Source organism: Emys orbicularis, chromosome 10 (genome assembly GCF_028017835.1).
Source record: "Emys orbicularis isolate rEmyOrb1 chromosome 10, rEmyOrb1.hap1, whole genome shotgun sequence".
Classification (NCBI taxonomy): Eukaryota; Metazoa; Chordata; order Testudines; family Emydidae; genus Emys; species Emys orbicularis.
Window position 1 is genome coordinate 68,733,678 of NC_088692.1, and position 23,717 is coordinate 68,757,394.

General features: G+C 36.9%; 1 protein-coding gene across 7 annotated transcripts in view; it reads right to left on the reverse strand.

Annotated features, from left to right (window-relative positions):
* Positions 1 to 23,717, reverse strand: part of DMXL2 (Dmx like 2) — a 119,754-nt gene that overhangs the window by 17,995 nt on the left and 78,042 nt on the right. For 4 of the 7 annotated variants that reach the window (XM_065412499.1, XM_065412497.1, XM_065412495.1 and 1 more), the window contains 12 exons: positions 22,100 to 22,197; positions 20,381 to 20,546; positions 19,537 to 19,801; positions 15,966 to 17,074; positions 13,811 to 14,002; positions 11,813 to 11,889; positions 10,800 to 10,927; positions 9,244 to 9,492; positions 5,654 to 5,835; positions 5,017 to 5,147; positions 3,850 to 3,935; positions 3,180 to 3,381 (listed from right to left, as the gene is read on the reverse strand). In XM_065412499.1, the coding sequence (XP_065268571.1) occupies positions 3,180 to 3,381; positions 3,850 to 3,935; positions 5,017 to 5,147; positions 5,654 to 5,835; positions 9,244 to 9,492; positions 10,800 to 10,927; positions 11,813 to 11,889; positions 13,811 to 14,002; positions 15,966 to 17,074; positions 19,537 to 19,801; positions 20,381 to 20,546; positions 22,100 to 22,197 (2,885 nt within the window). Of the gene's footprint in view, positions 1 to 3,179; positions 3,382 to 3,849; positions 3,936 to 5,016; positions 5,148 to 5,653; positions 5,836 to 9,243; positions 9,493 to 10,799; positions 10,931 to 11,812; positions 11,890 to 13,810; positions 14,003 to 15,965; positions 17,075 to 19,536; positions 19,802 to 20,380; positions 20,547 to 22,099; positions 22,198 to 23,717 lie in introns of all 7 variants that reach the window. The other 3 variants (XM_065412494.1, XM_065412492.1, XM_065412496.1) reach the window with 2 other exon arrangements.

Genomic DNA, 23,717 nt, shown 5'->3' on the forward strand with positions numbered 1-23,717 from the left:
TATCATTCAACATACCTTTCTTCCTACTTGAGTAAAATGAATTTTAAAGCAAAACCACCTAGTTACACTGCAACAGTCACCTTACGACATTGCATTTTATCAGCTGATTGAAGAGACAATGACCTAATGCAAAGACATAAAGCTCTACTTACATCAGATGTAGAAACTATAAACTATTCCTGGCAAGATTAGAAAAACACTACGGTTCTGCAATTTCATTCCATGCACGGCATGAACAAGGAAAGCCTACCATTGTTTATGCAGTGCAATAACAATAGCTGATGCTATCCAAACTGCTAGTAATCTGTAGTAGGAATTTAAGTCATCTAAATGTTTTGTGGATCTACTTCTCGAGTGAGCCTGATGAACTGCTTTCAAATGAACAAGTGATTTTGTATAATGCCGCTTCAATCCTTTGCCAAAATAAAAGCCTCAGATTATTATCCAAAGCAAGGTGATTGTAGTTTACAGAGGTCAGCTACTTTTGTGCCCTAAATGGTGCAGGAGTTTCCTTTCCTTGATACATAAAGAAGCATACTCATTGCTGGCTGAATTGTATCATCATTCAGAACATATTCAAAGAAGGTGCCTCTCAATTGTGGAGTGAATAGTATTAAACAGTTCCAAAATGATCATATAAGCTTTGCTGCACAGCTATACCTTGATTGTGTCTCACAATTTAGTTGACATACTACACCTTCATGGATTCTGCATCAATTTTGATGAGCTGGGGGAATTCATCACTAGTGCTGCAAAAACTGAAGTAGAAAGACTCCAGGGAGGTGTGTTCATTCCAGTTTTGAAGAGCATGTCAAAAGAGCATCTTGGAAACAAAGATTTGGATGTCTTCACTCATAGGTAAACAGGATATTGGATCACTATTGCAATATGGAGGTAAAACTCTGCATGATGAACTACTTGTTTTATTTTTCAAGGGCGCCCAGTGTTGTCTGAACTTCTACAAGACCTTTTTTGTGCCTGTTCCAGTAGGGGTCACTGAACAATCAACTGTCTGTAGTCAGAACAATCTTCCCTGCACAGAATTGTGTGCGTGCCAAGGCAATGAAGACTGGTAACCCACACATTCTCGACTGAGATCATAATGATGAACAAGACTATGATAACTATGTTGACTAGAAGTGTCATCAGTGCTATTACATTTTAGTGATATGTGTACAAAATTATTATTGTTGTGATGCTTTCAGGTCACAAAGAAATCCAATTTTATGTCTTGAAATAAGACGGAGAAATGTATTAAACTAACAGAAATGAATGCAAATATTTCCTAATGGTCAATTTATCATGTTGATGGTATCACTGTTTATCCCCATTTCTATGGTAATGGCACCACTTGACAGTTCCACATCAAACTTTGTCTTGAAGTACACATAATAAGCCTTCAAATGAGCATGTGTGTAGAGAAGGTACATTAAGTTGACCAAATTGGTGGGTCTGCTGCTAGTCTATAAGGGTTTAATTAGATCATATAAGAACCGAAATTAAATGTTCAAAAATGTGAAGCATTGCAAGTGTTGCTTAATGCATGTTTGTAAAAGTAGAAAGGAAATTGTGAACAAAAAGCTGTAGCAGTATCAACTACGCAATTGTTCTACTAAATGGTGCATGAAAAAGCAGACAAACAAAATATGTGTAGAATAAAAATGCAAGTAAAACTGTGGGAAGAAGTTATCCAAAGATTAATAAAAGGATTTAAGCACCTGAATACCACTTAAAAGCACCTAAATCCCAGAATCAGTTTACAAAACCACTGCTCAACTGCCCCGAACCATTTAGGTACTGGGTTCTGGGATATTCTGATGTGGGGTTCCCTCAGTCTTTGCTGAAGCTGTTCCATTTTGGATAAACAGCGAAAGAATCATTGGCCTAGTGAGAGAGAGTGCGCACAAGCATGAATGACTTTATAGCTTGGTGGTTGGAGCACTCACCTGAGAGTTGAGAGACCCAGGATCCAGTTCCCCTCCTCAATGACTTTTTTTTTTTTATTATTATTATCCACAGATGATTAACTGGCAGTTCAAATCCTCTCTCCTCCTCAGATGCAGCGTGGACTTGAACTAGGGTACTCACTTGGGATGTAGGATACCTTAACTACTGGCCTACAAGTTACGAGGGAGAGCCTTCCATTTTCTCTCGCCCCCTGGCTTCTTGCTAAAACAGTGCAGTTGCCTAATGCCAAGGGAGGGCTGGCAGCCGAGAACCAAGCTGAGGGAGTGACCTCTTGCCAGCCTCAATGTAGGCACCTATCTTCAAGAAGGGCAAGGCTTAGCACGCACCCTTTGGTTTGGCATCTCCCATTGGGTAGCTTAGGCAAGGAGCCACCTAGTGTGCTCGCTTTTATGAATCCCATTCTGAGGCACTGCTATCTCCCCATTCATTGTATAGGGAGCCTAGGCACTGAACTCAGGCTTTGTGAAGCCCAGTGATTTTCTAGGCACCTACAACTTCTGCATGGCAATGCTCAGCGTCACTGTGTATACGTTTCTTTGTGACTCTAGCCTGGAAGTGTATACAATATTTCCCAGACTGAAAATGAAAGTTACTATTGCAATTCATTTTTGAAAAAATAGGGTAAAAAATAAAATGAACTGCCAGAATGAACTGGGAACAAAAACCTGTAGCAGCATCAACTATGCAAATCATGGGCAGATGAGTGGATAAACCATATGTCAGTTCTGCAAACTTCTCAAACTCTCAAGTTCATTAATTTAGGCCCAGATCCTGCAAACACTTATTTAACTAGCTTAACTTTAAGCACATGACTAGTTCCACCAAAGTGTTAGCAAGATCTAAGCCTTAAGTAAGCACTAACAGTTCAAAGGGACTTCAATTCTCTTCCTGCATCCCAACCTCTCCTTATTTTTTCCCCTTTCCTTCTCATTAACTGGCACTAATAAATTTAAGTTATCTTTGTCCTTTTAAAGATAGTATTTGTAATAATTAAACATAATCATCAGTAAAAATAGGCACTGTATTATGCTGCTTTCATTAAGGTACAACTATAAAGCCACTGTAGGTTAGGTTTTATTTGGCTTAGCCACCTCACCGTTTTCTTTTAACTAAAAAATCCACTAGATAATTTATGACTGTTTCTGCCCAAAAGGTGCATTTGTCAAGTTATAATAAAGTCTGGATAGCCGTTTCCTGAAAGCTTTTCTTACTTGAATGGTGTGTTTTCAGGTTCAAGCATTGCTTTGTTGCGGAGAACAGCTGACCCAGCTCCCACTCCAAGGTCACTGGGATAGGTATTGATGTAGTTCGGTGGTGGGCCTTCAAACTGATCCACTCTTTCTTGAAGGATCTGTTCCCAGTTTTCCAAATTTTTAATCACAGCAATACCCAATGGTGATGTTACAGGCAGATCTAAAGTGGAACACAAAGGTTTAATACCAATATAAAACCCCTATACTATTAATAGCAATAAATGAATCCTGCAGTAAAGTGCAGAGACAATATTATGAAGATTTTTTTTCTTTTTTGGATAGTAACAGCCCAGGGCAGAATTTATCCAGATACCTAAAACCACTAAGTAAAACTAAAAGCAAAACAAAAATCCACAACCATAGTCGGACATAGTATTCTACTGCTTACGTTTAATAAGCATAGGGAAGGGGTGTGTGTGTGTGTGTGTGTGTGTGTGTGCGCGCGCTTCCACAGAACTTACAGAAAAGGATAAAAAAAATATTGGATGGGTGCATTTAAAAAACCTGAAATAAAACACACAATTCCATCTGTTAGCAATTGTGCAAAACAACTTTTCATATATAAATGCCAATACTTCTCTAACTCGTATATAGAGCAAGGTAAAATAGAAGTCAGAATTTAACTCACCAAAGAATTCCAAACCAGCAATGGGAAAAAAGTTCTTAATGTTGTACAGAGCTAGTTTTACTATCGCCAAATGTATAAGAGCCCAGCTGTAGAAAAAGAACAGTTTTCATTTTGTAAAGTACAATTTAAATTCAGTTACCTGTAGGACACAATTTAGTTTCTCTCACCAAACCATGTAGATATATGAGAAAAGCATTTATAACAAATAACGAATAGTGCTTACTTAGTGAGTTTTGAGGGTCAATAGGAACCCCCTACTGCAATGCAAGGTAAGATCTTTATATATTAAACATGTTAAGTCACTCTCCTTGGAGCCCAGAAGATTCCCCTCCCTCTTTTCCAAACCCCAGATCATCCTCTTCCCTCTAGCAGAGGGCACCTGGACATAGCTCCCTGGGTGCGTAAGAGGGAAACATATGTAAAGTCAGGAATCAAATAATAATCTCATGGCAATGCCAAATGAAAGTCCACATTACAGAACTTTCCATTACCTCAAAATGAATGGAAAGGAATCACTGGTATGGTATAAATCAAAGATTTTTTCCACACTCTCATATAGTACAATGCAATAGTTCCATTTATAGTCTACTGGATTTGAAAAGACTTGATACAATGTAGATGGAAGACCTTTTATTTTCATCCACTCTCATAATGGATGTGACTCATTCATTTATGCCATCCTATGTTTGTGACACTTTTTAAAAAGTTTTTTCTAACCCACACAAAAAAGGAAATTAACATAGAAAATTCAAATTACACTTAAAATTGGTCTCTACTCCGAAAAGTAACACTAAACCTGACATCAAGGGATGTTCGTTGTGTCTCAATGACTGAAATCAAGTTTGCCCAGTTTATTTGCTCAGGTGAATGCAGAAGGGAAAAAAAACTTAGCTACTTTACTTGCGAACTCAATCAGAACTGAAAGTCAAGGTGAATTCTTTCCTTTTTGCACATCAGTGTCAGTAATTAAGATTATTCAGGCCAGTTTCTTATCTCAGTAACACCTCTGTAAACCCATGGCTGTTAAATGAATAGATACTGTAAAATATACTTCACAACAGAAAAGAGGCCCAATAATATCATCTTTTGCTTTGGACGAAAAGCTGAACACACAACACTTTAAGGATTTTTTTTTTTTTTTTGAACTATGGTATAGTTTCCACTAACCTGTAAGAATTGGCATCTTTGTGTTCCTGGATCTGTATGTCAGAAAGGAAAGCATCATCGTCCTCTTCATCACTGTGAATGCTTTCATCAGAATCATATATAACATCACTATCTGATAAAGGAAGAAATGGCTGCAATGTAAGACAAAAACCTGTTATAATAATAACTCTTCAGAGCTGTCAATATTTTAAACATTTAATGTTCTCCTAGTTATTTAGATGTCACTTAAATAACTTAGTAGTGAAACAGGGCATCTTGATATATAAATCTATTAATATACCTAAATTGTAAGTTAGATGTTCCCTTCAAAAATAAGAGTGTAGCAAGGATAAAAATGCTCATTTCCACTATTTTTTGCTTGGCAGAAGAGTGCTAGATTGATAAGTAGATTGATATTTGGAAGTTATATAACAGATATGTAACTTTTTCATCTTTTCTGTGGGGAAAGCAACCTGCAAACATTTTTTACAGGTTGTGAGGCACATTAATGAAAACACTTCTTGAAATGTTGTTTTTGCCCTTTAAAATAGGGGGGAAAGATGCATGTGTTCTGTACGAAGTATTTAATTTTATATTTTCAATTTTTAAAAGTCAGACAATCTTCTGATTCCACTATGTTCAACACCAAATGCCCTACCTTTGCCATAAAATAGTCCCACATGCTGAGTTCTGGAGGAATGAATTTTTCCTTGTAAGAAGGCCTTTCTGCAGGCACAGGTGGAGGTACAACACTATCTTTTACTGGTCTCCCTGGTACAAGCATTCTCATATTAAATCGACGACGATGCTTATCCATTTCTTCTGAAGGAACGGGAGGTGCTAAATTGAATGAATTTAGATAGCTAAAATCATTGTAAGAAACAAATGCTATCCATAGTTTATTTTTAGAAACTGATTAATTTTAGAATTTAAATGAAGTTACCAAAACCATGAATTTTGGTTAAAGTGTTTGGATAATAAAATCTTATAGGTTTAAAACAAAATCAAAGCTAAACTACGTTTCAGGTACTATTCCTTAAATATGTCTCTAAATAAAGTAAGTGTAATCATATAAATAATCCAACTAGAGTTACCATTCTTATGCCACATGCATTAGGAAAAGAAATTGTAATATCTCTTATTTCAGGAGCTACAGGTTTTAAAATAAGTTTTAGACCAATTCCTGCTTGAACCCATATACAGTAGGATTTTTCTAAAGGAGAAAACAATGTATATAATTTCACTAAATTGAAATTTTCGTAAATCAAGGAAATCTAGATTTACCCTGGCATTTTAGGAAAATCTACGGGGGAGGACTGATTTTAATGTTTCTTTAATGTAATCAAACACAGTATGAATGTGGACTTCAAAAATGAGTGCTGTTTTGGATAGGCAAAACTGAAGATTTACACTTACTTTATAATAAAGAAGATAGAGATTTAAAAATATTCTCCTTTTTTAAAGCACACTAACATCCATCTACACTGCAAATCTTTACAAACCTTCATTACTGTCCTTTGAAACATCAGAAACTGCAGCAGCAGCTAGTAGGTTTAAAGAAAACAGAATCTATCTTGAATGAAAGTCTTTGACTGTACATCTAGGAATATTTTTCTAGCTATTGCAAAAGTTAAGCAGTATAAATAAGATAGGTAAGATAATTACAGCATTTTCCTACCCAACATAATCTACTTTTATTATTTAATTCAATAAAAAATCAGTTTAAAATATGTAATTACTGCAAAACGAAGAGTTATTAGCAAGCTTCAAAAACTAGTAGAGAATAAAAATACTGTTCAGAAAAGTTTCACTCAAAATGTCTGTCTGAATTCAAATTACTTTTCAGAGTTACTTCTTCCACAATTTAATAGTAAAAATGAAACTCAGTTACAAAGGAAAGACAATCCCAGTTAAAATAAAACCAGTTCTTAAAATTCATGCCATATGCCAATACTTTTTGAAACATTTCTACTGGAAAATACATAGCAATCAGCATATAAGCTGCTCACCATCCTTCTGGGGTAAATATTCTTCATCACAGCCAGCAGCAACTGCACGGCTATTTGGTGTGATGAGTGGTGACTTGTTAAAAGTGTTACGTTTTCTGTCTTGCTGTCTCAGCATTTTGTTTTACCAGAATTAGGTCGAGTAGGAGACTGATTATTCATTGCCTGTTCCAGTGTAGTTTTTGAGTGATTTTCAAGGAAAAGTGCATCCATTTGGGAGGATAATTACACGTATGTATTCAAAGTGGCAGCCAAAGTACATCATCAAAAGTGATCACCTTTAGGGCTCCAGTAGTTCTTGTTATATTTTACCAATAGTAAAATATCTATCAGTTGACAGGTGAAATTTTAAGTTACACTGTTGCTTTCCATGATTTATTAAGAACCTAACTTGTGTAATATAAAACATTTTAAAAATTCAACTACAAAAGCTTCAAAACTGGGGTTCTATCTTAGTTAAAGGACTCTCTTCTTTTAAACAAATATGTTTAATTCAGTACAGAATATAAATAAAATTAAATGTGTAGATTTTCAGATTCTGCTTGCCAATATCCTCAAACTGGGTTTATTTGCTGTATGTGTCCATTGTGCCATTAAAATTTTATAAAGCTAGATTTAACGTTTACATAATTATACCAGAGCAGTTTTAAAATTGATGTCACACACACAAAATGACTTCCTGCTTAATTCAACTCCACTTAAATACATTTTTCATTCCTTTGATTTTTCTCAAAATGAATTAGCAATTAATTAAAAGGTGGAGAAGAGCATAGATGAGTAAGGGGCAGTGTCTGCCAAAATAAAACTAATATTTCTTCCTCACTTACTAGCTGAGACACACAAATCACAAATTCATCGGAATGGTATACATACTGTAGCACGTATTACCTCTCATACCTAGGACTGATATCTACAATCTACTTAAACTGTATGATCTTTGAGGTAGGTACTGAGTTGTCATTATAATTATGTGCAGTGTTTAGCACAATGTAGCCCCATGGTATTTCCAAAACACAGAAATTAATAACTATCTTTCAGAGCTCCAACAAATGGAAACTATCCATGTTTCAGCTCAGTAGTCAGAACCTTTATGAACTATAAATTGTGTTCTCTTCTTGTTCAAAAATCAGATCAAGTGTCTGCTTCTGAATCCATCACACATGCAGGGCAGAGGCGGGGGACTGGGGAGCAAGAGGATTACTAGGACAAGGGTGGTGTCTGAGTTAATGCTAAAAGAGTGTGTGTGCCCTTTGTCAAAACCAGTATCTCAGACTCTATACAAGGATTTGGGACACTCCAAAAAGAGCGCTATGTAGAATCAAATTATATTCTACAGCTGAGAACTGCTTCATTCATGAGCATAAATAATTGCTTATTTCGTTCATTCTTGCTTAGCTCTAAATGAAGGAAAACTGGATGACTGTCTCAGTATGTTCCGTTTTAAATCAATAATCATACTTAAGCCAAGCAGACACTCAAACCTCATATGTAACAGCTAGAAAACTGAACAGACTAGGACACACACCTGATGATCAGTAATGATGGAAAACAGAGCTGCAGATACTGGGGAGCCTTTAATATGTACTGAACTAGGAGTGATAACTGGCTGAAAACCATTAGCCAAGAATTACTCTTCCACTGCAAAATGTACTTTTCCCTTTAGGAGTCCTGTAAGTCTACAGATAATTTTAACTCTTCTAGATTAATTTAAGTTTTGGGAGATTCAAAACCCTATGTCTCATCAAACTTACAATTTTTTATGCAAACAAAAGGATAAAAATATGCCAGAGAGCAGTAAAGAGTTTAGACTATGCCAATTGCTCAACTGCTTTTTTCATTAAGTCAATAACTAATGTGTGTGTCATATTTTAGGACCCGCAATGTGTTATGTGAAATATATGAAGACAATACCGACCTCCAAGAGCTAACCATCTCTCTCTCTCCCCCCCCCCCCCTTCTAAAATAACCTCGTCCGGGGTAAAGGTATTTTTAGGACTTGCATAATCCTACTGAAGGAATTAATGAGAATCTTAGAATTCTTGTTCAGTATGGATTGGCAAGAATACAACTTTTAGCCAAGGTTAAGAACTGATATAAGACGCATACTATCAAACATTATGAATTTAAAAGTTCATTTTTAAACTATGTGCCTGGAACCTAAAAAAAAGGAAATTGAACTCGTCTTTCCCCCAAATTATATGAATGCACATTATTGGTCTGAAATTTAATCAACACAAAGTACCTGGAATATTTTCAGATTGTCTTCGGGGTTTCACAACAAGTTTCACACCTCCCCCAAAGACAGCAGCCCACATTCGACTGTTCAGGGGATGGGCTGCTAGCCGAAACAATTCATTGCAAGAATTAGTAGCAAGGGCATGTATCAGGAGACTTAGGTAAACAGCTATGACAGCTTCACAAAGTAAAATGTTTAACTTTGGCTGGTCCTCATCCTGAGTTGAATTTAAGAGATTTATAAGTGAGCTCACACCTGCAAGAATAAAAAAGAAAAGACTTAAAGAAGTTCATAGAAGTACAAAAAACAAGTCAGTATTTTTCTTATATTCATTTCATGCTAAACAAAGAATTCTGAGTGGCCATTTAGTACTTTGATCTGAAATAAGTTTATTACCCCTATTTCTGAATAGATTGTAATTTGTTTCCAGATGATTTTCCTTTCCAAGACAGACCTTTGCCTGAGAGCATTCTGTCTCAGGTGTGTAGCTGGATGGTTCTTGCTCAGATGTTCAGGGTTTAACTGATCTCCATATGTGGGGTCAGGAAGAAATCTTCCCCCAGGTCAGCTTGGCATTGACCCTGGGGTTTTTTCCATCTTCCTCTGTAACATGTGCCTGTGGGTCACTTGCCAGGATTATCTGGGTATATCTCACTTAAGCATATCTCTGTTATTGCAGTGGCCTGGGGCACTGGTGCACCTCGGTCCCTCCCCTCTGCTTGTGGTAGATAATAGTCTAATCTCCAGTGGGTTGTAATACTTTGGTCTAATTTAATTTGTTGGGTTTAGTGTGTGGGTGCTGGATAGAGTTGGTGGCCTGTGATCTACAGGAGGTCAGATTAGATGGACCTTGTGGTCCCTTCTGGCGTTAAACTCTATGGCACTATAACGCCATCTGAGACTTTTTTGCAACTGTGCCTCTTTTCCTGTAAATACTACAGGCAGTTCAGATTTATCCATGAGGTTCTAAGAGTAGGTCTCATCCCCTTTACTCTTGCACCATATGAGTATTTCCAAAATTGTATGTAAACACTAAATTCTTAATAGATTCATTATAATGCCTTGTGCAACTTTACAAAATACATACATAAAACCTAAGGAGGCCATGGCCAAAATACCTGAAGAACTTCTCTTGGATGGGACAGTTTAGGGGAATGGTCATTCCCAGAAAAGAAATCATCAGGGAACCAAGTTTACATTCTGGATCCTGATCTTTCTCTCATTGAAGATATCTGGGGCACAGTGAGCATCTTTCTGTTCCCATACGGGAGCCATAAGTTAAATGCTGATGGAATTCACCCAAGAGTTAAGAAGCAAGAATGTAAAATAGATTTTTCAATAAGGGAAGCATATCTGATATCTGCATCTTCAGATGACTAATGTATGCTATCAAGATTCTTGTTGGCTTGAACACTAAGCCCGGTGTGCATTTGTAGATGTCACTGCATGTTCTGAGTCACAAGAAAAATCAAGACATTAAGTGAGAAACAGATTAGAGTGGGGGACATCTGAAAAAGTGGCGTTGGCATACTGTTGTGAAAAATAACTTAGTTTTTTCTCACCCGGCCATTGAGCAGGAGTTGAATTTGGTGTTGCATGTTCTTCAATGCTTTCTGTCCTCAGTCTGCGTCGATCACTCAAAAGCAGTCCTTGATAAACCATTCCTGTAAACTGATTTGTTTCTGTTTGACTGCTAAACACAAATCAATTTTTTCTAATGAGAAAGGATTTTAGAATATTCTTGTAATGAAGTATAGTGTATATATGGCAAGTCATTTTAGTCTTTAATTTTTCAGAAAATACATTTGAAATTCTGTATAGTGTGTAGGAGCAGTTTTAGAAGACTGAGTAAAGTCATTATGTTTTTACAATGTAAAAAATAGTTAACGTTTAGTGCTAATCTTAGTCTGCATGCAATCTTTTACATTCCAGTCTCTCTGTCTGTATGTTTGGGCATGAGCAAAAGATTCATTTTCAAAGATTTTAGTAATCAGAAAATGTGTTGTGAAAAGTGAAAAATGCCCTCACATCTGTAGGTGTATTTATTCTCTACTCTTTTCAAAGCTGGCCATATAACTATCTGAAACTTGTTCATCTGTCAGGTATAAGAAATAATTGCTCCTATGCATCAATGTGTCTGCTGTGGAAAATTGCCTTTTAAGTGTTCTCCTTCTAACAGAGCCTCAATCATAGGTTGAGTGACTAGATATTTTTATTCTTTATTCCGTGCCATAAAATCTACTAAACCATTTTTGGTATTAAATTTAATTCATCTAAAATTGTCTGGGCAAATGGAGGGCACCCATATAGTTTATCTTGAAAATGTTACAAGAATGTAACAAAAACTAGCTTCATTCACACCGTTTCTTCATAATGCATTAATTGCATTATATACATGTGTGCACAAAGTCTTGCACATTGAACTTAGGCCTGGCTGTGTGTACACACGAGTATATATGTGCTTAATTCACATTTTAACATAAATGCATAAAGAACCAACATTTTGAAAGTTTGCTCTTATGTGAAAACCAAAAACACATTTTAAACGTAACTGTAAGAAGAGCTCAATTTTTACCTGTAGCTGTGGCTGTCACATAAAGCTTGATAAATAGATGCAGAAAGTGAAGCTGCTAATGAATGAAGTGTATGCACCTAAAACAAAATCATCCAATATTAAATTTTATAAGAAAAGTTGTAAAACTGCAATTTTTTCTTAAAATCACAATTAACAAATTAAGTGAGACTGGCTTTTGAGAAAATCTGAATGTTAAACACAAATGTTGAGTTAACTAGTTATACATCGCATGAAGAAAGGAATTGTTAATTGTGATTTATTTTATTCGTACAATATACTAATTTAAAAATTACATCCCAATTGTTTTAAGTAAATTAAAATTTAGCTACACACAGGATTCTGTTGCATCTAATGCTGCAATCAAAACCATTCTCCCAGACATGCCTAAGACTGATGCTCTAATTATGTAAATGTCAAAACAATTTAGATTACACTGAAATAGAATTACCACCATCAGTGAGTGCAGATTAAATAACTACAATTTTCTGTTATGCAATATCCTGCCATTCTGATTGGTTCTAGACATCTGATCTACATAATCAATAATATACAGTTATTTCTCAATATCCTGATACGCTAACTGGCTAGTATGAAGAGCTGTATAATCACTGTATGGTTATTTTGCAATTCTGCAATAACTGTACTGTGTATATGTACATCTCTACTCACAACTATAATCAGCCTTCTCTAACCGTTCTCTTGCATAATTTTCCAGCAGTCTGCCAGCAAGGACAATACTTCAGCTTCTTGTTGCCTTCAATCGAGGCAGAAATCTCAATATTTACAGAAAAGAATTAAAAATGGAGTCCAAAAAGCAAAGAAAATGGTGCTGTTAAAGTGCGGGAGGTTTTATTTTATTTTATTATTTATTTTTTTTTAAAACCTTTAACTTATTTCCATCTCCCCTTCCATCATTCCTCTTGGTCAGCCAGGTCCTTGCCCTCAGAATAACTGTTGTATTATTTATACTGTTGGTTGGAAAATGCCATCTTTTCTTTCTCAATTCAGTTTTGAAATAAAATGCATGCAAAAATATCAGTTATTATGGGGGGAAAGACTGGCTGAGCTGTAGTGCAGAAAGAAAGGCATGGAGAAGGGAGCTAAATGGAGAGAGAGGAAGAAAATGATGGAGAGAATGAGAGATGACCAGCTGGAGAGGGAAATGCCAGAAAGGATTTTTATTTTTTTTTAATTCTTTCAACAATTTGACAACCCATTCTATTTTCCAGGTTTTTTTCCATTTAAATGTCAATATTGAATTAAAATTTGCAGTATGATCATCTGAAAGTAACTCCTGTTAACTCACCCGTAAACCATGTCTTTGTCTATTAAACTCTTTGGGACTTTTGTCATCTATGTTTACTTCCTCTGAACACATTGGTCTTTAGCTTCAGCGTTTCTTCAGCTCAGAATATGGGGCCAGATTTTCAGTGTGTGTAAATCAACATAGCTTAATTAAAATCAACAATTTATGGCAATTTTATCAGGCCCAGGGTTTATACATGAGTTAAGAGGATTCACTTCCAAGTCGGAATACATTTTAAGACCTTCTATAATACATAATTGTCATTTTAATTCCACCCAGGGCATTGTTGGTGGTCAGTTCTGCAACAATGTATTTCATTGATCAACATAAACACTGAGATTCAATGACGTAGCAAAGGCCCAGATTTGGGACTGGCTTTTTGGTCACTTATGCTCTGGGTTAAAAGGCTGTTGCACTAGTCAATGGATGGAAGGAAACAGCCAAGTGCCAAGATATCAACATTTACCCAGATTATGGGAGAACAGATATATTGCCACAAAGTTTGAAAGAGTGAGTTTGATTTTTCTTGAGACTACCTGTATTGCTCAACTTAAGAGTCATCACTTGTGAGTAATGTGGCCATCTGAAACACACATTCCATGCTGTCACACATTCCCTTCTCACCATATACAAACATACAAATAGCTATATCATCTCATTTTCAAATTCAGAGAGAACTTCTTTTGCCTTACCTTTACATCTTCGATATTAGGATGGGGTGGAAATTTCATCTGTACTATAGTGTAAAGAATGTCATGGATGTGGTTATTTAAGTACAGCACAGGGTTGGCTATTACAGTTTTTGTTGAAGCAATACTTGCAGAAAGCAGTGGAAGCGTTGTGGGTAATGGAAGGGGAGACTGAAGTTGCTTTACTGTAGTTTCCTGTTTAAAAGAAAATACAGTAGGTAAGATGGTCACATAGCTGACAACAGAAGTAGAGCACATATTTACAACCTTAATGATTAAACAGAATAATCTTCCTTCATCTCTATCTATACAATATGGATGTAATTTTATGCTCATTGAGGTCAATGGCAAAGCTCTCATTGACTTTAATGGTCCAGGATCAGGGACTAACATACATTCAACTTTTCTAGATTACTTTTTGTTTCCTAGCAGGAAGATAAAACCACTAGCCCTAAGTAACAAGTGTTAGGACTATTTAATACCAAACACTACTATAATAAAAAATGCATTAGCACTAACATGAGTTGAGCTCCTAGGTTACTCAGTGGTCTGAGTTTAATACAAATCCCGCTGCCAACTCTGTCCACATATCTATTCAAGTGACACCATCATAGGACCTAATCACATCAGCCACACCATCAGGGGCTCGTTCACCTGCACATCTACCAATGTGATATATGCCATCATGTGCCAGCAATGCCCCTCTGCCATGTACATTGGCCAAACCAGACAGTCTCTATGCAAAAGAATAAACGGACACAAATCTGACATCAGAAATCATAACGTTCAAAAACCAGTAGAAGAACACTTCAACCTCTCTAATCATTCAGTGACAGACGTTAAGGTGGCAATTTTGCAACAGAAAAGCTTCAAAAACAGACTCCAACGAGAAGCTGCTGAACTTGAATTAATATGCAAACTAGATACCATTAACTTAGGTTTGAACAGAAACTGGGAATGGCTCGGTCATTACACTGATTGAATCTATTTCCCCATGTTAAAGTATCCTCACACATTTGTGTCACCTGTCCGAAATGGGCCACCTTGATTATCACTTCAAAAGTTTTTCTCCCCTGCTGATAATAGCTTCTCTTAATTAATTAGCCTCTTATAGTTGGTATGGGTACTTCCACCTTTTCATGTTCTCTGTATGTATAAATATCTTCTTACTGTATGTTCCATTCTATGCATCTGATGAAGTGGGCTGTAGCCCACGAAAGCTTATGTTCAAATAAATTTGTTAGTCTCTAAGGTGCCACAAGTACTCCTGTTCTTTTTGCTGATACAGACTAACATGGCTGCTACTCTAAAACACGTATATAGTATCTTCTATGTGAGGAACTCCAAGTATTTTACAAACAACATATTAAAGCCTCACAACACTTGTGTAAGCTTAGTGTTATTCCTATTTTAAATGTGGAAAAAACTGAAGCAAAGTTAAACGACTTGTCCATCATCACACGGGATCTCTGTTGCTAAACAGGAAATAAATCCTACTTGCAGTCCTAAGATTTAGCTGCTAGATACTTTCTCTAGCATGAAATAAATACAGAGAATGCCAGACAGTGCTTGGGGACACTATATTGTTTGATTTTGTCTTTTGGATGAGACACAAATTAAGCCCAATCACTTGTAGTCCCATGTTATTATTCACAAGAATTGGGGGTATTAGAGCTTGTCAAATTCCAATTGGAACAATATAGGTGCACAAAATGTAATTATCAAAAATGGAATGTGCATAGAATACTGAGTCTTAACACTTAGATACCAGCTTAAATGCTATGCTGATAGGTGCCTTAGAACACTCTAAACTTGAAAATAGTGAAATAGGATCTTTAATAATCATAGATGGCCAGGATCCAGATTTAAGATTTATGCAAAAGCAGCATCCCAAAATACCAGACTGTGCCCCCTAATTCCACCTGGGGAGTTGGTACTCTTCCCTCTAAGTCTATAAAGTTCTATGTACTGACTTACCAACCCGACTGCAGTACCCTAGAAATGTCTGATCTAAGTACTACTCTGGCCCGACTTTGTTAAGGTGAGTGATTTGACAAAAATCACAGTCTGACGAGCTGTGGTTGCAAGACGACTAAAATTCCTAAACTACTTAAAATGAACTAAACTCAATTTAAAGTCTTTTAAAAGATTGTCTTACCTGCTGTGACTCTTGCAACAAAAACTTGAGCTCCATTCTTACAGATGCTAGACCACCACCTTGTGCCCCATGAAGGCTACAGTAACTTAGGAAAACTCTCAGGAGAGCTTGATTCTTTTGCAGCCACCACTTTCGTCTTTCAGCATGCTCTCGTTTCGCCTGCAACCTACGTCTTTCTATCTGGTGACGTTCATATGAGCCAATATCTGGCTTATCCACAATTTCTTCATGATCAAGTAGGTCACCATCTACTTTAGTATATGTTTCACAATAGTCTTTGCCACCTGCTTCATGGTTACATATTTCATGCATAGCAGCAATTTCTTTTTCCAGCCAATTGTACAGCTGAAATCTAAGCTTCCCTCCGTCTACCTCATACCCCGTAGCCAAAGTCCTAAGTTCGGTCATTAGGATCTTCAAACAGGCTCTGAACTTGAGTTGTTCGGCAATTACATCAACCTCAGTGTCGCCTCCATCAGAGTCCTCCCCTGGAGGTGTCTGTAGTACATCAGTGTGTGCACTCTTCTCATCTAGTTTTCCATTTTTAGAGTCCAATTTCGAACCTTTCATTGTTAAACCAACATCATCTTTCTCTTCCTCTGAGCCATCTTTGTCTTCACCCCAGTCAAGAGTAAGAGACTCCTCATCGAATTTTACTGCCGGCTGACTCCAGTCAAATTGTGCTGAAGAACCAGTGCTACTTTCCAAAGCAGATGAAGCTGAAAATGGCTTTGACCAGTCTATATTACTACTTTCAGCACCATCACTCACAGTGTTTGACTCTAGAATCACACCAGTTTTACTAGTGGTACTTGAACTGGATTGATCTTTCTTGGTAGAAATGCTGGACTTTTTACTTATTTTTGGAATTTTGGAAAGAACTTCAAGAGCTAAAACAGGGCATCCCACTTTAAAATGAGCATTTGCAGTGGTGAAGAATAATTTTCTCTCTATAAGATTAATTTTATCAACAAAACTTTTCTCAGTTTTTATACCTAAAGTGGCCAGAGTTCCTTCTGGTGAGCTGAAATGTCTTCGGAGGAGCAAAGGGTGGGTCCGAAGGTAGTTGTAAAAACTAAACACCACAGGATTGCAGGACTTGATGATAACTAGAGGAATTAAACAAATATGACCTCTACTGAAACACATACAAATGAATATTATTTTAAGGTTGTTTTGCAAACCTTTATTTGCCACTTTACAAAACCTTACCAAAACAGTCTAGCATATTTGTAAAAAATAAATCACATGTCCCACAAGAAAAGTGATAACATGAACTGATTATGGAAAGAATAAAAAGTTGTCATACTGACCCCCTGTTCCTTCTGCTTTATGGCACTCAGGCAACTCAAATAAAGAGGAAAGCTGGCTTGGTCGGTCAGCTTGGGATTGCCACAGTATAGGGGAATTCCTTGGTGGCATAAAATCAGCCTAGCTCAGTGTCACCCAGCAATTGGCCCTGGCCTAGCAGCTTTTTCAGGTAATGGCTAGGCTAGGGGACCTGGCTGTATCACTGCTGAACTCTGGTAATCCCTGGTACCGAAATGGCTGCCTGAAGGTTACTACAGCTGGGCACAAATTAGAGCAGTCTCAAGGATGCTCTAACCGGCAACGTAGATTGAACCTGCCCCCAGGATAAGGGAAGGGGATGTAAAGTGGCACCTTTGTTTCCACCCTTTCTGGTCTTACAAAGATTGGCTGGTGGATCCAGGAATGAGCCCAATGTTTATTAATAGAGAAAAAATTATAAATTGAGTTATATACATTAGTTACTCTTACACGTTTTTAAAAATCAGCTCTCTTATTAAAAAGACATACTCCTAAAAAACAGATAATGTAATGATACCAGGTGACTACTCCTTAGTTCCCCATTTTGTTTAAAACTATTAAAAAACCACTCTCCACCTATCCCTTCCACCTCCAGAGAGCACCTTCCTGAAGTTTCCAATCAAGAACTATAAGATTTGGAGTAAGGAATCCAATCAGTGACTCCCACATGACAACATGGATTACAAATTCTTTCTAAAAGTTGAATTGAAATGTTTATTTAGAAATAAACATACTATTTTTTTTTAAACAGAATAAACTTGGCCAATATCTAAGAACATCACAGCCTTGAATGCTATGGGGAGTCTGATTTGTCTCACAATGGCGGCTCAAGACCCAAGAGGAGGAATGCTGTGACTATGAAGGGCCTGCTTCCCCCATTCTTATACCAGTTTAATCCTGGTGTTATTCCACTCACTGCTATGCAGATGGTGACCTGTGACTCTTGCTTAGCATGCAAATCTTGCCTGATTCGCTGTCACCTTGCCCTCCTTTTATTTCCTACCCTGCCACTCCATTTGTTTGTTACAGTCCTTGTTGAGCTGGATGAAAGTTTTCTGTCAAGGACTGTCTTTTTAGTACACATCCATACAGCATCTAGCCCGACGGGGCCTGATCACTGATACTACTACTACTACTACTACTACTAATTAAATTAATTAATAATGTGTTACATCTGCTTAATAGTGTAACAGAGTGTAAAATGAGGCCTGCTATGTCACAAAACAAAGCTGATACTGTTCAACTTTAATATGGTTTGTAAGTCTATTGGTGAGCTTTGTTAATGATTTGGGATTTCAAGCAGATTTTTAATATTCATTTTTGAAGGCGTTAAACTTAATTTTGGTTCTTTTAGACATAATCCTTGGCTCCTAAGCAGTGTGAAGAACATGGGAGGTATCAGTATTTATTTCTATGAATGTTCTCTCTCTCTCGGGGCTTGGTGGTTATTGTACTGCTGGCTGCAAGGTGACTTTGGCTATGTCTATGCTACCGCCTATGTCAGCAAAACATATGTCATGCAGGGGTGAATATTCCACTCCCTGAGCAACATAAGTTACACCGACATAAGTGTTTGTGTGCACAGCGCTCTGTTGGCGGGAGAGGTGGGTTTTTTATGCTGACAGGAAATCTCTCTCCCATTGGTATAGAGCCTCTTCACTGGACACACTGTATCGGTACAGCTGTGCCACTGCAGCGCTGTTGGTAGAGACATGGCCTAAGGTTTCGGTCCTGCAGAGATCCAGAACAATGGTGCTCAGGTTGGGGAAACGGGATGCTGTACCCTGGCGGTCCAGTCAAAAGTTGGGTGAATCTCGGGATTCCATTCTGATCAGTGTAGGTGTAGGCCTAAGCCTATCACTTGAAGGAAGTGCCCACAGGGAGACAGATCACAGGTATCACTCACCCATGAACCGCAACAAGCAACATTTGTAAAAATGAAATAACTATACTCTAATAAGCTTATGGTAACAGTACACTGTAGCTATTGCACACTTCATAACTACAACACAATGGAGAATTAAACAGATAATTAACAGATATTAGCTGTTTGTTGAAATCATGAGAATTATTGCATTAATGAATTACAGCTACAGTAACAGCTACTTTAACTATGCCTTTTTCATATTTAAGGATCTGTTTTTACTTTTAAATGCTTAATTATTTTATTTAATTATGTAAGGATTTATAAATCCTAATGCTAAAATATATTTGAAAATTACAACACTGATATTTCCCCTACCTGGATTTTCATCATCTTCCTTAGGTGTTTGTTCCAATAAAGTGTCCAGTGCTCTAGTGTAGTCTTTCGTTATCCAATAGGCAAGATTTCGCAGGAAAGGATCAGGATGCAATTTAGTACATTTGAATCCAGTTCCATCTTTCTGGCAACCCAAAATCTTTTCATAAAGAATGGATGTATAGGTGAGGGAGGTCTCAAATTCTGATTCATATAAACGAGCAATAACCATGGCCAGCTGAATATCTTCCATTTTTTCAAGACACACCTGTGGCATAAAGCATGAAAAGCAAGCTGCTGCATTAGGGAAGCCTAGCTCTCATAAAGAAAGAATGAATTAAATAACCACCTACATTTAGAATAAAAAGTAATTTTCCCATCATGTAAAACGTTTAAAAGGTACATCAAATTTGGGGGTCAGAAACCTGGATCCAAGTATGTTTTTTTTTCCACTCTGGTCAGAAGTGTGCTGATTTCCCCCCCCCCCCCCGCCCCGATTTTTATAAAATTCTGGTTTATTTAGTAGTGTATCAATGGATCAATAATCTAATGGACTTTTTTCCTTCAGGCTTAAGCACAAATTTTCAGCCTTAATTACATGAACATTAGTTTTTTGGGAGGTTTTGGTACTGAACCGTATGCAGAATTATATCTGATATCCTGTAATAAAGACTCTTGTAATACGTACACACACACAGGCAGCATTAATGTTGCATAACTGACTTTTCATTGCTCCACTGTACAACTTTCTCTTTCCACAGCTTTTGTGAAATGATTAACAAATAACAATGTTCATCACAGTGTAATTCTCAAGTTCAGTTCTGAAATTCCACAGTACTTTATATACCTCTATAGCATCTTTCAGGGAACCAGCTAGTAAGAAAAAAGCAGCAGACTGTTCAAAGCGTTGTTTTCCCAACAAAGCAAAAGCATTTTTCAAAGCTGCTTTGCGCCACCTATCTTCACTGAAATTGTGGCTGAAAAATGTGGTCATCTTTTCATCGTACTGAGACCTGTGTTAAAAAACAAACAAACTCAACACATACAGTACTTAGTTATAACTTAAATTTAGGGCTGTCAAGCGATTAAAAAATTAATCGCAATTAATCGTGCTGTTAAACAACAATAGAATATCATTTTATTTTAAATATTTTTGGATGTTTACTACATTTTCAAATATATTGATTTCAATTACAACACAGAATACAAAGTACAGTGCTCACTTTATATTTATTTATTTATTACAAATATTTGCATTGTAAAAAGCAAATTGTATTTTTCAATTCACCTCATACAAGTACTGTAGTGCAATCTCTTTATCATGAAAGTTGAACTTACAAATGTAGAATTATGTACAAAAAAACTGCATTCAAAAATAAAACAATGTAAAACTTTAGAGTCTACAAGTCCACTCAGTCCTACTTCTTGGTCAGCCAATCACTCAGAGAAACAAGGTTGGTTACAATTTGCAGGAGATAATACTGCCTGCTTCTTGTTTACAATGTCACCTGAAAGTGAGAACAGGCATTCGCGTGGCACTGTTGTAGCTGGCGTTGCAAGATATTTACGTGCCAGATGCACTAAAAATTCATATGTCCCTTCATGCTTTAACCACCATTCCAGAGAACATGCATCCATGCTGCTGACGGGTTCTGCTCAATAACTATGCAAAGCAGTGCGGACCGACACATGTTCATTTTCATCATCTGAGTCAGATGCCAATAGCAAAAAGTTGATTTTCTTTTTTGGCGGTTTGGGTTCTATAGTTTCCGCATCAGAGTGTTGCTCTTTTAAGACTTCTGAAAGCATATGCCACACCTCATCCCTCTCAGATTTTGGACGGCACTTCAGATTCTTAAACCTTGGGTCAAGTGCTGTAGCTATTTTTAGAAATTCACATCGGTATCTTCTTTGCATATTGCCAAATCTGCTGTGAAAGTGTTCTTAAAACGAACGTGAGCTGGATCATCTGAAACTGCTATAACATGAAATATATGCAGAATGCAGGTAAAATAGAGCAGGAGACATACAATTCTCCCCACAAGGAGTACAGTCACAAATTTAATTGATGCGTTATTTTTTTAACAAGCATCATCAGCATGGAAGCATGTCCTCTGGAATGGTGGCCAAAGCATGAAGGGGCAGATGAATGTCTGATCCATGATAGAGATTGTACTTCAGTATTTGTATGAGGTGAACTGAAATACTATTTTTTTTTTTGTTTTTTTACAGTGCATATATTTGTAATAAAAAATAATATAAAGTGAGCACTGTGCACTTTGTATTCTGTGTTGTAATTGAAATGAATATTGAAAATGTAGAAAAACATCTAAAAACATTTAATAAATTTCAATTGCTATTCTATTGTTTAAGTGTGATCAATCACGATTAATTTTTTTGAGTTAATCGCGTGAGTTAACTGCAATTGACAGCCCTACTTAAATTATACCTTTTAATCTTTTGATCCAAGATCAGCTGAAATGAATTTCTAATCTGAAAGAGTTCTTCTTTACACTATTAGTTTTATTCTTACTACTTTTAAAGTCCAAAAGCTAATGGAACTCACCTAAACAGACCCCACACCACTGCTTTTTTCTTCATAGCAAGGTAAAAAATTGCAGCATCCAAGGCATCATTGTTCCTCTGAAATGAAGCTTTTGCAACCTACAGTAGTATATGGAGAGCAAATAGAATTATTGCAAAAAAGCTGCTTTCACCTAAAAAATGCACAAACTCTGCTGGGAAGGATAGCATGGAGTTTGTGTGTGTTTCTATAAAGCTATAGAACTACTTTCTGAATATTTTGCAGAAGACACTATGCAGTTTGTGAGCAGATCACACTGTAAATGCAAGTTTAATTTTTCTGAAAGCCTTTAGAAAATATAATACTGATGCATACATTTAAAAATATAAAAAGTGAAGCTACAGAAGGGCAAATAAAAATCTTTCATCCCTCAAACATGATGAGGTACTTTTCACTTGGCAACACATATTGTTGTGGTATCCTCTCGCACTGAGGATACCTCTCCGGGAGAGGGAACTCCAGTTATTAGGAAGAGACAGGTATTAGTAATGGGTGATTCGATCACTAGAAACATAGATAGCTGGGTTTGCGATGACCGGGAGAACTGCATGGTGACTTGCCCATCTAGTGCGAAGGTTGCAGATCTCTCGAGACATCTAGATAGACTTATGTGTAGTGCTGGGCAGGAGACAGTGGTCGTGGTACATGTAGGTACCAATGACATAGGAAAGGATAGGAGAGAGGTCCTGGAGGCCAGATTTAGGCTGCTAGGTAAGAGATTCAAGTCCAGGACCTCCATGGTAGCATTCTCTGAAATGCTTCCAGTTCCACGCGCAGGGCCAGTTAGACAGGCAGAACTGCAGGGTCTCAATGTGTGGCTGAGACGATGGTGTAGGGAGGAGTGGTTTAGATTTATTAGGAACTGGGGAAACTTTTGGGAAAGGGGGAGCCTATACAGGAAGGATGGGCTCCATTTAAACCAAAATGGAACCAGATTGCTGGCACTTAACATTAAAAAGGTCGTAGAGCAGTTTTTAAACTAAGGGCTGGGGGAAAGCCAACAGGTGCAGAGGAGCATGTGTTTCAGACAGAGACATCCCTTAGGGGAGGATCTATTAATGGAGATTCTCTATGTCCTAGTAAGGAGGAGAGGAAGGAAGATGATAAAATACAGGTAGGATCTGATGAGAAACAATGAAATGAAAAAAAGTCCCATTCAATTACATCATGTAATGGCAGACAGCTGAAAAGTGACAAGTTTTTAAAGTGCTTAAATACAAATGTTAGAAGTCTAAATAATAAAATGGGTGAACAAGAGTGCCTCATATTAAATGAGGATATTGATATAATAGGTGTGATGTTGCACCCCATAATGCTTTATAGAAATATGCTTATGAGTGTAAATATGACATAATTGGAATATGTTTTATGCTAGATCTGCCATGTAACATATCTTTGCAAAGGTTATCATCTACTGAATATATTCATCCTATTTGTATGCATGTGTGACGTTGTGCAGTCTATATGGTTTTATAAAAACTTGATAATAAGTCAATATAATGGAACTGGGATAGTTTTAGAGAAAATATGGTAATAAGTGAATATAGCGTAACTGGGATATGCTTCATGCAAAAGGTCTCTTGTAAGGTATCATTACAAA